The 13,738-nt window shown below is 32.5% G+C and overlaps 1 protein-coding gene across 1 annotated transcript in view; it reads left to right on the top strand.

Annotated features, from left to right (window-relative positions):
• The window catches only part of trak2 (trafficking protein, kinesin binding 2), a 42,808-nt gene extending 29,794 nt beyond the window's left edge, over window positions 1–13,014 (top strand). The window contains 11 exon segments of the mRNA XM_073851601.1: window positions 951–1,081; window positions 3,126–3,200; window positions 3,881–4,012; window positions 5,472–5,551; window positions 6,859–7,038; window positions 7,116–7,414; window positions 8,732–9,223; window positions 9,323–9,422; window positions 10,843–11,120; window positions 11,123–11,245; window positions 11,248–13,014. Coding sequence (XP_073707702.1) covers window positions 951–1,081; window positions 3,126–3,200; window positions 3,881–4,012; window positions 5,472–5,551; window positions 6,859–7,038; window positions 7,116–7,414; window positions 8,732–9,223; window positions 9,323–9,422; window positions 10,843–11,120; window positions 11,123–11,245; window positions 11,248–11,594 — 2,237 coding nt within the window. The 3' untranslated portion in view covers window positions 11,595–13,014.
• The last annotated feature ends 724 nt before the right edge of the window (window positions 13,015–13,738 follow it).

Genomic DNA, 13,738 nt, shown 5'->3' with positions numbered 1-13,738 from the left:
GAATGATTTCTGAAGGATTGTGCAACTGGAGTAATGATGCTAAAAATTCAGCTTTGAAATCACAGGAATAAATTACATTTTAAAATATATTCAAATAGAATTTAAATAGTAAAAATATTATTTGTTTTTGCAGTACTTTGAATACAATAAATGTAGGCTTGGTGAGCAGAAAAGACTCCTTAAAAATGTTCAAAAATGTTTAACTGGTAGTGTAGCTCTTCTGCAAATTAAGGTTTGAAAAAGTCTTTAAATTAAAAAATCATGACTTTATGTGTCATTGCATACATTGCCATTGTCTTGTTTTCCAGTACAAACATCTAAACATCCTTAAATCAAGATAAATGTAACAAAATTATATGCATGTAAAGCTGATGTGTATTTTTACTGAGGCTCCGTTTCAAACCCTAGAGAGCCACCCAGCCATTTTTAGGCATGATGGGCGTTCTTTGAGTTTTAAAGGCGTTTTCAAAATTGCACTTACTCCATTTTGATGATTTTTTTTTTGTCCACTTCTACATTTAGTTTACATTCTTTGCTTGGTCTTAAAGTCTTAAATTTACCTTCACAAAATCTGTAGAAACGCTGTGCACAGTGCCATAATGTGCATAGGTTTTACGTCTTATGAATGTGCGTGTTTATTTGCGTCTCACATTGTGAACTGGTCAGTGGAAGAGACTTAAAGATTACTAAAAGCTCTTTGACATAAATGTCAGAAAAGACGACAGTTATACTCTCATTGGCTCCAGGTGACATTTTCTAGTTCTGAATGTGACATCTAAACAATTGTGTGAATTGGACTGCTTTAGGGTTTATATAAATACAACCTTTAGAATGTGAAACTGGATTGAATTCATTCAGATTGATGAAAATTAGCATATGTACAGTAAATATGCAAGTATAAATGTGTTATAGGTTTATTTTGAGTAGGTTATTCTGTGTTTGTTTAACAGGAGAGTCAAACAGTCAAATGGTGTCACTGACGGATGAGCTCTCCCAGAAGAACGAAGAGTTAATAAGACATCAGGAGGAGATTGCACAACTCCTCTCACAGATCGTAGAGCTCCAGCAAAGAGTAAAAGAGGTCAGGATACGTGCCAAATGTAATACTTTCAGCAAGGGAGCATTACATTGATCAAGAGTGGCAGTAAAAACATTTACAATGTTACATAAGTTTCTATGTCAAAAAAAAAACACAGTTGTTTTGAACTTTTTTACTGTCTTGAGTAGCAAAATCAGCACAAAAAAATGTCTGAAGGATCATGTGACGCTAAAAACTGACAAATTCAGCTTTGCATCATGGAAAGTTGCTTTTAAAAATAATGCATTACAATATTGAGTTACTCCCTAAAAAATTAACTAATTACATTACTTAGTTACTTTTTGTGAAAAGTAATGTGTTATGTTACTTTTTAAATCTGGGCAGTGTTTACTTGTTTGTTTTTAATATAAAAAGTTCTATTTTTGGCAGATATAAAAGCCTCAGGCTGAAGGAAAAATAAATTCACATCTGTTAAGTTGACCGCAGAAGTAGTTCAACACTCTTCAGCAATAAAAAATAAATACATTTTTTGAGTAAATTTTAGTAATTAGTGTGGAATCATTGCATCATTAAAGGTCAGAAGCAAAGACACTGGTTAATAAAATGGGATTAACTGCATAAAATATATTTGTATTACTTATATTTAATTATTCCAGGTTAGCGTCATATACTGAGTTGCATTTCACTGCATTTTTTAATAATTTTAAGGAATACTGAATCTGTGAGATGAATTAATGCTTGTTCATATTTATTCTAGAATTAAAGTAACATCTTTTGATCTCTCTTAACATGGGGACAAGACAGCTTTCAATCAATAAATGGGAAAAAAAGTATCTAGCGTTACTTATTTGGAAAAGTAACTCAGATATCCTCCTGTAAATTAAAAAGTAATGCGTTACTGTATTGGTTACTTCGAAAAAAGTAATCTGATTATGTAACTTGCGTTACTTGTGATGTGTAAACACTGCATTTTACAATACATTGTAAAATGCCATAATTTTGTTTCTTTTTATTTCATTGTATTTTATTTTTTATTTCCCTTATTAATTCTGTTTAATTGTTTTTATTTCATTTTTTTTTTTATTAGATTTTTTTTATTGAATTTTATTATTTTTTTGCTTTGTTTAGTCTTTGTTGTTGTTTTTTGCAAAAAAATATTTTTTTTTTAATTTTATCAATGTTTTTTATTTATATTTATTTTTTTGTTCACTATTTCATAGTTGTTTTATTTCATTGTAATTAATTTAGTTCTTAATCAGTTTTGTCATTGTATTTATTTTTTTAATCACTTTTTAATTCTGTTTCATTATTTTTATTTTTATTTTTCAGTTTTTGATTAAGATTTTTTAGAATATTTTTGCTTTGTTTTTGTTAGTTTTTTTTTGTTTTCTTTAACCAAAAAAAATCCTATTTTTTGTTTTTTATTAATATTTAGTTTAGATTTTTTCCATTTTATTTTTTGCAGCTTTTTTGTTTTTTCTTTCAATGTTTTTTTATATTTTATATTTTTATATAATATATTTCATTTTTGTGTTTTATTTCATTGTAATTTTGTTTTATTAATTTTCTTCTTTGTATTTAATTGTTTTAAATCATTATTAATTATTTTTCATTGTTTCGTTTGTGTCATATTCTCAGTTGCATTTCACTGCATTTTTTAGGCGGAATACTGAATCTGTGAGATGAATTAATGCATGTTCACATTTATTCTAGAATTAAAGTAACATCTTTCTTCCGATTTCTCTTAACGTGGGGACAAGACAGCTTTCAATCAATAAATGGGGAAAAAAGTATCTAGCGTTACTTATTTGCAAAAGTAACTCAGATATTCTCATGTAAATTAAAAAGTAATGCATTACTTTATTAGTTACTTGGAAAAAAAGTCATCTGATTATGTAACACTGCATTTTACAATACGTTCACATAAAAATGTAAAATATTCAAAATACTTCTGTTTCTACTGTATTTTTATCAAATAAATGCAGTCTTTGAGCATGAGATGTTCAAAAACTTGATAAAAGTACTTTTAAACTGTGTTGAATGGCATGTTGTTATATAATCGTGCATGTCTGTGTTTGTTTCTCAGTTGGCGCTAGAGAAAGAAGAGTTGAGAATTCACCTTCAAGCCTCAAAGGAAGCACAACGGCAGCTGACTGCTGAGGTAAAACTCCACACATACTGTACATAATGTGCATGTGACATAACAAACCCTGAGATCAAACAGCTTTGCGTCTGCAAATCTGGATTAAGCCTGATCATTCTGATTAAACAGCCCTGTTTTACTTAAGAATTAATCTGCGTGATTTAAAGTCTTAAAGCATTTTAAACATCAATTTCTGAAGTTTTAAGACAAAGCAGCTTAGTCACTGTGAATTAGAAAAGGCTGTAAACTTCACTCATAAATGTGGTGTGCACCTGCACCTTATCACTGCACTTCTGCTGAACTTATTAAATATGTCCATAAAACCTGGAGATGTTACAACGCATGACAGGACAGAGTTGTTTCATAAATGGTGTGACCACAGTGACCTGAAAGTGTTATGGTGATCATGTCTGTATCTTGCGTATATGAGGATATTGAACTCTCTCTGCTGTAAGCTTGTCACAATAACATATTTTTTGGATCAATAAACTGCCACTGAAGTAACTGCAATAAACAATATTATTGTCATTTTAAGACCTTTTTATGAAACGCATGGAAATGCAATGGAAAAAAATGATCAAGGTCAATCGTAAAATAAGTCAATAAAGTAATTATGACAGTATATCATGACAGGTCTCCTCTGCTGTATTATTGGACATATTGTCGTCCTGTGGAATATAAACGTCTGTGTGTTTTAGTTAAAGGAGCTGTCGGACAGGAATGTGGAGTGTGTGGGAATGCTACACGAGTCTCAGGAGGAAATTAAGGAGCTGCGCAGTAAGACCACGCCATCTGCAGGCCTGCGCAGACACTACGGACTCTACCCCATGGTGAGAAACAACAACCTCATGTTCCACACGTCTATCTGTCTCATATGTTTAAATAGTATTTTTTCCAATCACATGTGTTCTTAGTATGAGCTTATTCAATGCATTATTAGATAGTCGTAATGCATTGTTATTCACGTTGCAATATATTATACATTTTCATAATATTATAATATATAATATTATACAGTGCACAAAATTTGGTGCTAATCATGTGTTTGTAATTTTGGCTGTAATTAATAACGTATAAATAAATATGAGAAAAAGAATGGATGTAGATATGACTGTATTATTATAGATCTTATTATAATGTATCAGTTTTATTTACAATTTTTTGCAAAAACATACAATACAATATGCAAGCACAAGCACAACTGCCTATTATTATTATTATTATTATTATTTATTTATTTTATTTTTTTTTTCAGTTGTTATTGTTTGGTTTATGTATTTTGTTTCAGTTTATTTGTTTATTTCATTGTATTTTCATTGCATTTAATTTTTTATTTCTTTGTTTTTATATCATCAAAAGCAAATTTCTTTTACTTTTTTTATTTTGTATTGAATTTAATTTTGTTTTTTGCTTTGCTTAGCTTTATTTTTTTGCTGCTTTTGTTATTTTTTTAATAAAAATATATTTTAAATAAATGTTTACTTCCAGTTTTTGATTACTTTTTTTTCTTATTGAATGTTATTTATTTCTCTTTTTTTGCTTTGTTTTTGTTTTATTTTATGCTTTTTTTTTATACCAACAAAAAAATTCCGCCTTTTCTAAATGTTTAATTATTTTTATTATTTGTATTTATTTTGAGTTTTTTTGTTTGTTTGTTTATTTCATTGTAATTCATTTTGGTTTTATTCAGTGTTTTCATTGTATTTTTTATACATCACTTATTAATTCTGTTTCATTGTTTTTATTTTTTTTCAGGTTTTGATTTTATTTTTTATTGAATTTGATTTCTTTCTTTTTTTGCTTTATTTTTTGCTTTTTGTTTTCTATTTGAAAAAATAAATCTTTTTAATGTTTTATTTCATTGTAATTCATTTTGTTTTTATTACATTTTTTCATTGTATTATTTTTTTATTCAGTTTCAGGTTTTATATCTTTTTTCAGTTTGTTTTTGATTTCTGAATTTTTTTTTTTTATTTTTTTTTTTTATATATATATATATATATATATATATATATATATATATATATATACACACACACACACACACACACATTTACATATTGATAATTTATAATAATTAATTTTAACTATTTTCCCCCAATGTTTTTGCTGTTGTATTTTTTTTTTTTTTTTTTTTTTTTTTTTTTTTTGCTGTTTTTATTTTTGGTTTTTATGTAACATGCTTATTCTTGCGTGGACCAGTCTTTTGGGTTTATAGGTATATATGCATTGGGTTTATAGGTATATAATTGTTGCTCTTTTTTTTTTTTTTTTCTTTATGTTCTTCAGGATTCTTTAGCAGCTGAGATTGAAGGTACTATGAGAAGAGAGCTGAGTGTAGACGAGGAAATTGCCTTTCAGGACCAGAGGTGATGCTCACTATTCCCCTTCACACTCAGAGTTACATTTGAGGCCTTGAGACGAAGAACCATACAAGTCCATATTTTTAAATTTTGAGTAATAAGATTTTTTTCATTTGGATTGTGAACATTATATTATATATTTTTATTTTACTTGAAAATAGACAACAAAAGCTTCTCAATTCTAAGGAGATAACATTTTTCAGTGTCAATATTAAAAATCAAAAGTTATTGTGATTTATATTTCTGAAATGTGGAAGAACGGTATATGTCCAGTTAGTGTGGAATAACAGTATAACTCCAGTTCATTATATCACTTTAAACCACTAAAGATCTGATTCCTTTATCTTAGTTTTAATACAGTAACAGAAACTTCAGGTTAGTATTAAGCATTTATTTCAAGCTTATTGTTATTATTTAAAAACAGAAAATACAGTATGAACAATGTACAATACATAAGAGCCTCTTACAGTACAGACAATAACAATGAATTATTAACAAAAAACAATATATAAATAAAAAAATACAATGCAGACATGCATCATAGCTAAATGTTATACAATGTATGTTTAGATAGCCCCAATAGTGCACCTTGTCGTTTTTTTAGAAAAGCTGGCGCAGCGCACCTGTGTATATACACCTTCAAACTGTTCTCGCGCTCCGCCATCTCAAAATATAAATAAATATATAAACAAATAAACTCTGCTTGCCGTACTTTACACAGGACTGGCGGGAAATATGAATGAATACAGCTTTATTATATATGGTATGTGGTTTATTTTGATAGGTTAACTGTTTATGCGGTGTTTAGCGCTCCTCAGCGCGTTCAGAGAGAGAGAGAGAGAGAGAGAGAGAGATCACATATACGGTTCTTCCACTCACGTCTTTCGGTGGATTTTTCCCTGGTTTTTGTTCTCCTCTTCGAGTCAAATATGGTTTTCCAGCATCCCTCAAAGCCTTCCTTACTCTGTCCTTCCATTTGGTCATGTCGGCTCTCTTTTTTTTTTTGCCGAGGTTTGCCTTTTAATGTCCGAAGCGGACATGACAGCAACCGGCAACTCCATTCTTCTTTGTGGACATAGACGGTTTTTCCGCGTGATGCTATTTTAACATTTAAAATGCGGGCTCTTAGTTGCGCGAAAATATCCCCAAACTGTTTCTGTATACAAAGTTCACACATACAATTAATGCCACATGGTTATCTCATTTTTTGTTTTTTTGGACTTATATGGTTGTTCGTCGCACACACTCATTTATAAAAGCCATTTTATCCTTCAGCAGTACTGACCTTTGGCCCCTGTCTTCTCCCTCTTAAGGTCAAACCATAAGCGTGTGTTCCAGACGGTGCGCTCTGTCAACCAATCAGTGATGAGAGCGGCTGCCGCAGTGCCTCCAATACCTGGCTCCGCCCGCAGCGGTGTAGTCATGACCCCAGTGCCCTATCAATCACACACACCCAACACAGAGGAACAAGCTGAAGATGTGGACGTCACCAAGTGAGTGTGACCACAGAATGTGTGTATACCCACAGTGCTTATGTGTCTTTTCAACACACATCATCTTTGTGCTGCAGAGAGAACTCTCGTCTGGGTCAGCCTGGCTCTCCCGGAGGAAACGACCTTACGTCAGCCCTAAATCGACTCTCTCTACGAAGGCAGAACTTCCTGTGCGAGCGACAGTTCTTCCAGGCCGAGAGAGAGCGGAAGCTGCAGGAGCTGGCGGCTGCCGAGTCGGAAGGAGGCGGGAGCGGCTGCAGTTCACCAATGGGAAGCACCATCTCGTCTTTCACCAACCTATCAGAATTCTCCTTCTCCTCCAGCTGCTTTAAGACATTCCTGCCTGAAAAACTGCAGATTGTTAAACCAATGGAAGGTGAGTAGATGATAGTGTGTGGAAAAAAGAGAAGTTTTTCTAAAATTGTACTAATGGCATGTACTATTTAAACAAACAGATACTCACAGATTTCAAAAATAAAGTCGGAATACTTGAGAATAAAGTCGGAATACTTAAAAAATCGAAGATTATGAGATTAAAGTCGTAATATTTTGAAAATAAAGTTGTAATTTTTTGAGAATAAAGTCATAATATTTTGAGAATAAAATTTTAGTATTTTGACTTTATTCTTGAAATATTACAAGAATAAAGTCAAAATATTATAAATGCAAAATACTTTGAGAATGAAGGCAAAATACTTTGAGAATGAAGGCAAAATACTTTGAGAATGAAGGCAAAATACTTTGAGAATAAAGGCAAAATAATTTGAGAATAAAGGCAAAATAATTTGAGAATAAAGGCAAAATACTTTGAGAATGAAGGCAAAATACTTTATTCTCAAAAAAAAAATCGAAAATTGAGATTAAAGTCCAAATGTTTTGAGAATAAAGTCCAAATGTTTTGAGAATAAAGTTCAAATGTTTTTTTTGAGAATAAAGGCAAAATACTTTATTCTCAAAAAAAAAATCGAAAATTGAGATTAAAGTCCAAATGTTTTGAGAATAAAGTTCAAATACTTTGAGAATAAAGGGAAAATACTTTAATCTCGTAATCTTAGTTTTTTTTTTTTTTTTTTTTTGAGAATAAAGTATTTTCCCTTTATTCTCAAAGTATTTGGACTTTATTCTCAAAATATTTGGACTTTATTCTCAAAACATTTGGATTTTAATCTCAATCTTTGATTTTTTTTTTTTTTTTTTTTTGAGAATAAAGTATTTTGCCTTCATTCTCAAAATATGTCGCATTTATAATATTTTGACTTACTACGAGAATTAAGTCAAAATACTACAAGAATAGTCGAAATATTATGAGAATCAAGTCAAAATATTATAAAGGCGAAACATTGAGAATAAAGGCAAAATACTTTTTTGACTTAATTCTAATGTGATGATTTGCTGCTCAAGAAACTTATTCTTACTATTTTTATAATTAAGTATTTTCTTATCATCATTGGCCCCTTACATTTGAACACTAGTGTGTGTGTGTGTGTGTGTGTGTGTGTGTGTGTGTGTGTGTGTGTGTGTGTGTGTGTGTGTGTGTGTGTGTGTGTGTGTGTATGTGTGTGTGTATGTGTGTGTGTATGTGTGTGTGTATGTGTGTGTGTATATATATATATATATAAATTTAGTAGAATTGCACATTGTAGTGTGTTACTATGTGTCTTCAGTATTTGTATTTCTGTTGGCTTGATTTCAGGTTCTCTGACTCTTCATCACTGGCAGCAGCTCGCTAAACCCCACCTGGCCACTATTCTAGACCCCCATCCAGGTGTAGTTACCAAAGGCTTCCGCCCTCTCCCTCAGGACAGTGTTTACCACCTGACTGACCTTGAAGAAGACGAAGACCATGAGAAACTACCATGGGAACATAAGAGAAAAGAGGAACCAACACAGGATAAGATAAAAGAGGAGGAGGAAGAGGAGGAGGAGGAGGAAGGAATCACGTTTAATGTGCGTTCATCGTCCACTCCGGAAGAGAAGCGAGAGAGAAGGCATGTCCAAAGTCCAGCTAATGTCCCGCCCCTTCCCGCATCCCTCAGGAATTCCCCTGTGCCCATAGCAACAGTTGTTTCCTTAGCAGCAGCAGTTAACCTGACAGGCAGCGCTGCTCCTGCAGTCAGTTCTGGACTCTCAGGATCAGCAGCTCCACACTTTGAGCTCAATCTCGGAACTAAAGCGCCTTCTACAGGTAAACGGCTGTCACTGCAAACACCATTTTGATTATGATAATGCATGTTTTTTTTGTTGAATGTTGCATGTTTGTTGATCACTTTTTGTTTGTGTTTAGCTATAAATCCTGGGAAATATCAGAGCTCCACTTTTTCCACATACACCTTCACAACCTGCCGGATCCTGCATCCTAGTGACAGCACACAGGTCACACCCAGGTACATCTATCACCCCTATTAAACAGTAGTTTATGGATGTGAATCATTTGATAACTGTCTTCATTTTTGCTGTTGTGTTCAGTGCCTTATTGAACTGCACGTTTACTTTAGTAAGTCAGGACATCAGATTTTAGTATGCAAGTGAGTTTGAGACTGATTTGTTCATTAAAAAGAACTTTTATGTCAAAAACTAAAAAATGAACTGATTCAAAAAGAGTCATGCTAATGATTCAGAGGGGTCACATTGTATGTTTGTTATTGTCTATTTTCAATTATTTATTTTAATTTTTTTTTTGCATTTATTTATTTTGATTTTGGCACAGTTTTTGTCAATTCTGTTTTATATATACATTTTAATATTTTTATTATTATCTTTATTATTATATTTCTCAGCTCTGTTAAAAACATTATTTCAGTATGTGTTGTATATGGAGTGATTTAAATATCAGTTATTGATTGGAAAAATAACAAATTTACTTTATTTTATTTAAATATGTACAAAGATTTTTTTGATATTATAAATAATAACATTAATATATAATTAATTAATTTACTTAAATTGGTTCTAAGTTTTATGTATATGAATGTATGGTTTTATATGTAATTTATTTTATAGATTTTATTTATTTATTGTGATTTATTCATATGCATGGATCTAATTGTAATTCAGATTATTTTATTTAAATATATATATATATATATATATATATATATATATATGTAAAGATTTTTATTAATATACTTAAATATATGTATAAAATTTAAAACCAATTAAGTGTGTGTGTGTGTGTGTGTGTGTGTGTGTGTGTGTGTGTGTGTGTAATTTATACACATTGGGAAAAATAAAAAATAATTTGTTTTCAGTTTATTTATTTATATACTGTTATTTTATTCTATTGTATTTTTATGATATTTAATATATGTGTGTGTGTGTGTGTGTGTGTGTGTGTGTAATTTATTTTATTTATTTTTATTTTATTATTTTTATTTTTTATGCTGTGATATATTCTTAAGCATTTGTTTGAAATTCTGATATTTTTATTAGATTTAAATATATTTTATTATATTTTATTTAAATATAAATAACATTAATATATAATTGACTTATTTACTTAAATTCATTCTCAATATTCTATATATATATATATATATATATATATATATATATTAAATAAATAAATAAATATATATATATATATATATATATATATATATATATATATATATAAATAAATAACGCATGTATAAAATTTATTTAATTTACTTAAAATGATTCTCAATTTTATAATAATAAGATATCAGTTATAGATAGGAAAAAAAAAATAGTTTTAGTTTTATTTATACATTTATATATTTAGTGATATATTCTTATTCATGGATCTATTTGATCATATTCCTGCATTTTCTTTCTATTCCTCAGCTCTGTCTGTAGTCCTTCTGTGAGTGTCAACACCCCGAGTTCCCTCCGGACCGGTCCTAGCACTCCAGTCACACCTTGCAGATTAAGTCTGGGCGATTCTTTCCCCATTCGCCGTCCTGCAGCGCCCCCTGGTGGTCTTGCCAAGCTCCTCCTGGAGAAAGGCATCTCCGCTCAAGGTCCCGCTGCTGCCCCGGCAGCCAAGAAGCCTCTTTCTCTACGTCTCCTTCCCACCACTCCTCCAAACTCTCCATCCCACTCCCCATGCCCCTCTCCAGTGCCTTCGACTCCCGATCCACCTCTTCGGACAACTTCCTCGCATCCCGTCCCGCCGAGCTCTTCCTGCAAGACGTCTACGGGCTGAAACTCGGCCGTGCCCCGCGACCGGATCTCCTCAGCCCTGAACGATCTCCACAGGACAGACGACCAAACCCGACTGCCATGGCGTCAACCTCGTGAAGCATCTCCGCAAGCTAGGCTTAGATAAAAAAGTCCTTGAAGGCGGGCATCAACAGGAATCCGCCACGTTTTTAGCAACAGGAGGCGGGAGCTTATTAGACGGGCTTCGGCGAAATCAAAGTCTGCCTGCTATGGTTGGCCGCCGGAGCGCATCCGTCTCCAGTCCGTCCTTTCCTGCCCCGCCCCCTCATCCTACATCCCTAGCCCTTCCCACTCCACCGTGGGGGAACCTAAACCAACCACGCCGCACACGTAGACACGCCTCCCTTTCTCAGGCCCCCGCCCCACCTGCATAATTCATAAGGACATGAGCGTGGTCTCTGACCAACAGGAGTGACTTTATATCCCTCACATCCTTAATTTAAAGGAGAAGTTGTTCCAGAACAAAAATTTAAAGATAATTTACTTACCTCCTTGTCATCCAAGATGTTCATGTCTTTCTTTCTTCAGTCATAAAGAAATTGTTTTTTGAGAAGAACATTTCAGGATATCTCTCCATATAGTGGACTTCTATGATGCCCTTAAGTTTGAACTTACAAAATGCAGTTTAAATGCAGCTTCAAAGGACTCTGAACGATCCCAGCAGAGGAAGAAGGGCCTTATCTAGCAAAACGATTGGTTATTTTCTAAAAAAAAAAAAAAAAAAAAAGTGATAATTATATACTTTTTAACCTCAAATTTTCTCCTCCAACTTCAAAATCATCCTACATCGTTGCAGAAGTACCGACCAAGTGTTTACAAAGTGAACATGCAAAGAAGATCAAACGCACTTTACAGAAAAAAGTAAAACAGCGATGTAGGATTTTAGTTGGAGGAGAAAATGAGATGGGAGTTTTTCAACATACCCTAACTGTCTTGAACCAGAATACACAGAGATCACGCAGAGCTAGACAAGATGAGCATTTGAGGTTAAAAAGTATATAAATTGTCTATTTTTGTTAGAAAACAACCAATTGTTTCGCTAAATAAGATAAGATTGTTTATAGCTCTTTAAAGCTGCAATTAAACTGCATTTGGAAGTTCATAGGCACCATAGAAGTCCACTCTATGGAAAGAAATCCTGAAATGTTTTCTATAAAAACATAATTTCTTTACGACTGAAGAAAGAAAGACATGAACATCTTGGATGACAAGGGGGTGAGTACATTACCTGTAAGGTTTTGTTCTGGAAGTGACCTTCTCCTTTAAACCATCTGTTCCTTGGAAAACGAGGCTGAAAGACTTTTTTAAAGCACAAAAATGAAGTGTCTTGCCATGTTTATGTAAAATGAAGATTTTAAAGGCCTTATAGCACTCAAGTGGAAACACAGACTTCTAATCCCATTTTTCCCCCATCTAAATTTCCTGTCTTTTTCTCTTTATTGTTCATCTTTGTCCATTTGTCCTACTTTCTGTTCATGAACTCTTGAGGCTGTGGAGTTGTGAAGTGGCGGATAGAGCAGGAAGGAATGTGTACGTGTAGAAGGATGTTGAATGTTGAATCGATGGAAGGAAGTTTAAAGGGTTAGTTCAACCAAAAATGAAAATTAGCCCATTATTTACTCAACCTCCAAGCATCCTAGGTGTATATGACGTCCTTCTTTCAGGTGAATCCAATTGGAGTTTTATTAAAAATTATCCTGGCTTTTCCAAGGTTTAGAATGGCATGGACGGGGTTTCTCTTCATCAGTCCAACACAAGTCCAATAAAGCGCATCCATACATAATAGAAAGTGTCTCACACGGCTTTGGGGGTTAAATAAAGATGCATTTTGTAAGTAAAATATACATATTTAAAATCTATTAATCACTTTATTCTAGCTTGTGCAAACTGTCGTACACGGAAGCTGTTCAGACATACGATGTAGGCATTGTGCATGTTGTGAAAACCAACATTTGTTTACAGGAGCAAAGGAAACAGTTTCCTTGCTCCAGTAAAGAAAAAACTGTCTCCTCTTGGCTTATATTGAAGTCCTCCCACATTTTTCTTTACAAATCCTCATTTTGTACTTCTAATTTGTGGCTGTTTTATTTAGATAGATTAAAGTGATTATGTTTTAAATATGGATATTTTTCTTATAAAAATGCATTGATTTGCTATAGGAGATCTGTGTTAGTCACTTTATTATAGATGATGCACTTTATTGGACTTGTTTTGGACTGATGAAGAGAAACACCCACCCACTGCCATTATAAAGTTTGGAGAAGCCAGAACAATTTTTCACTTTTATTTTAACTCCGATTGGATTCGTCTGAAAGGGGAAAAAAAGTCCTATACACCTAGGATGCCTGGAGGGTGAGTAAACAATGGGCTAATTTTCATTTTAGGTGAACTAATCCAAAAGGAATGCTATAAAGGACTGGAAACATGAAGGTTTCTGTAGGTTTTAAATGTATTTACTGTCACTTTGATTCATCCTAGTGAATCACATACAAGATTGAGATGATGAACACAGACAAAA

This window comes from Garra rufa, chromosome 12 (assembly GCF_049309525.1).
Source record: "Garra rufa chromosome 12, GarRuf1.0, whole genome shotgun sequence".
NCBI classification, from domain to species: Eukaryota; Metazoa; Chordata; class Actinopteri; order Cypriniformes; family Cyprinidae; genus Garra; species Garra rufa.
Note: the sequence above shows the minus strand (reverse complement) of the source record. Positions and strands in the feature narration are given on the sequence as shown.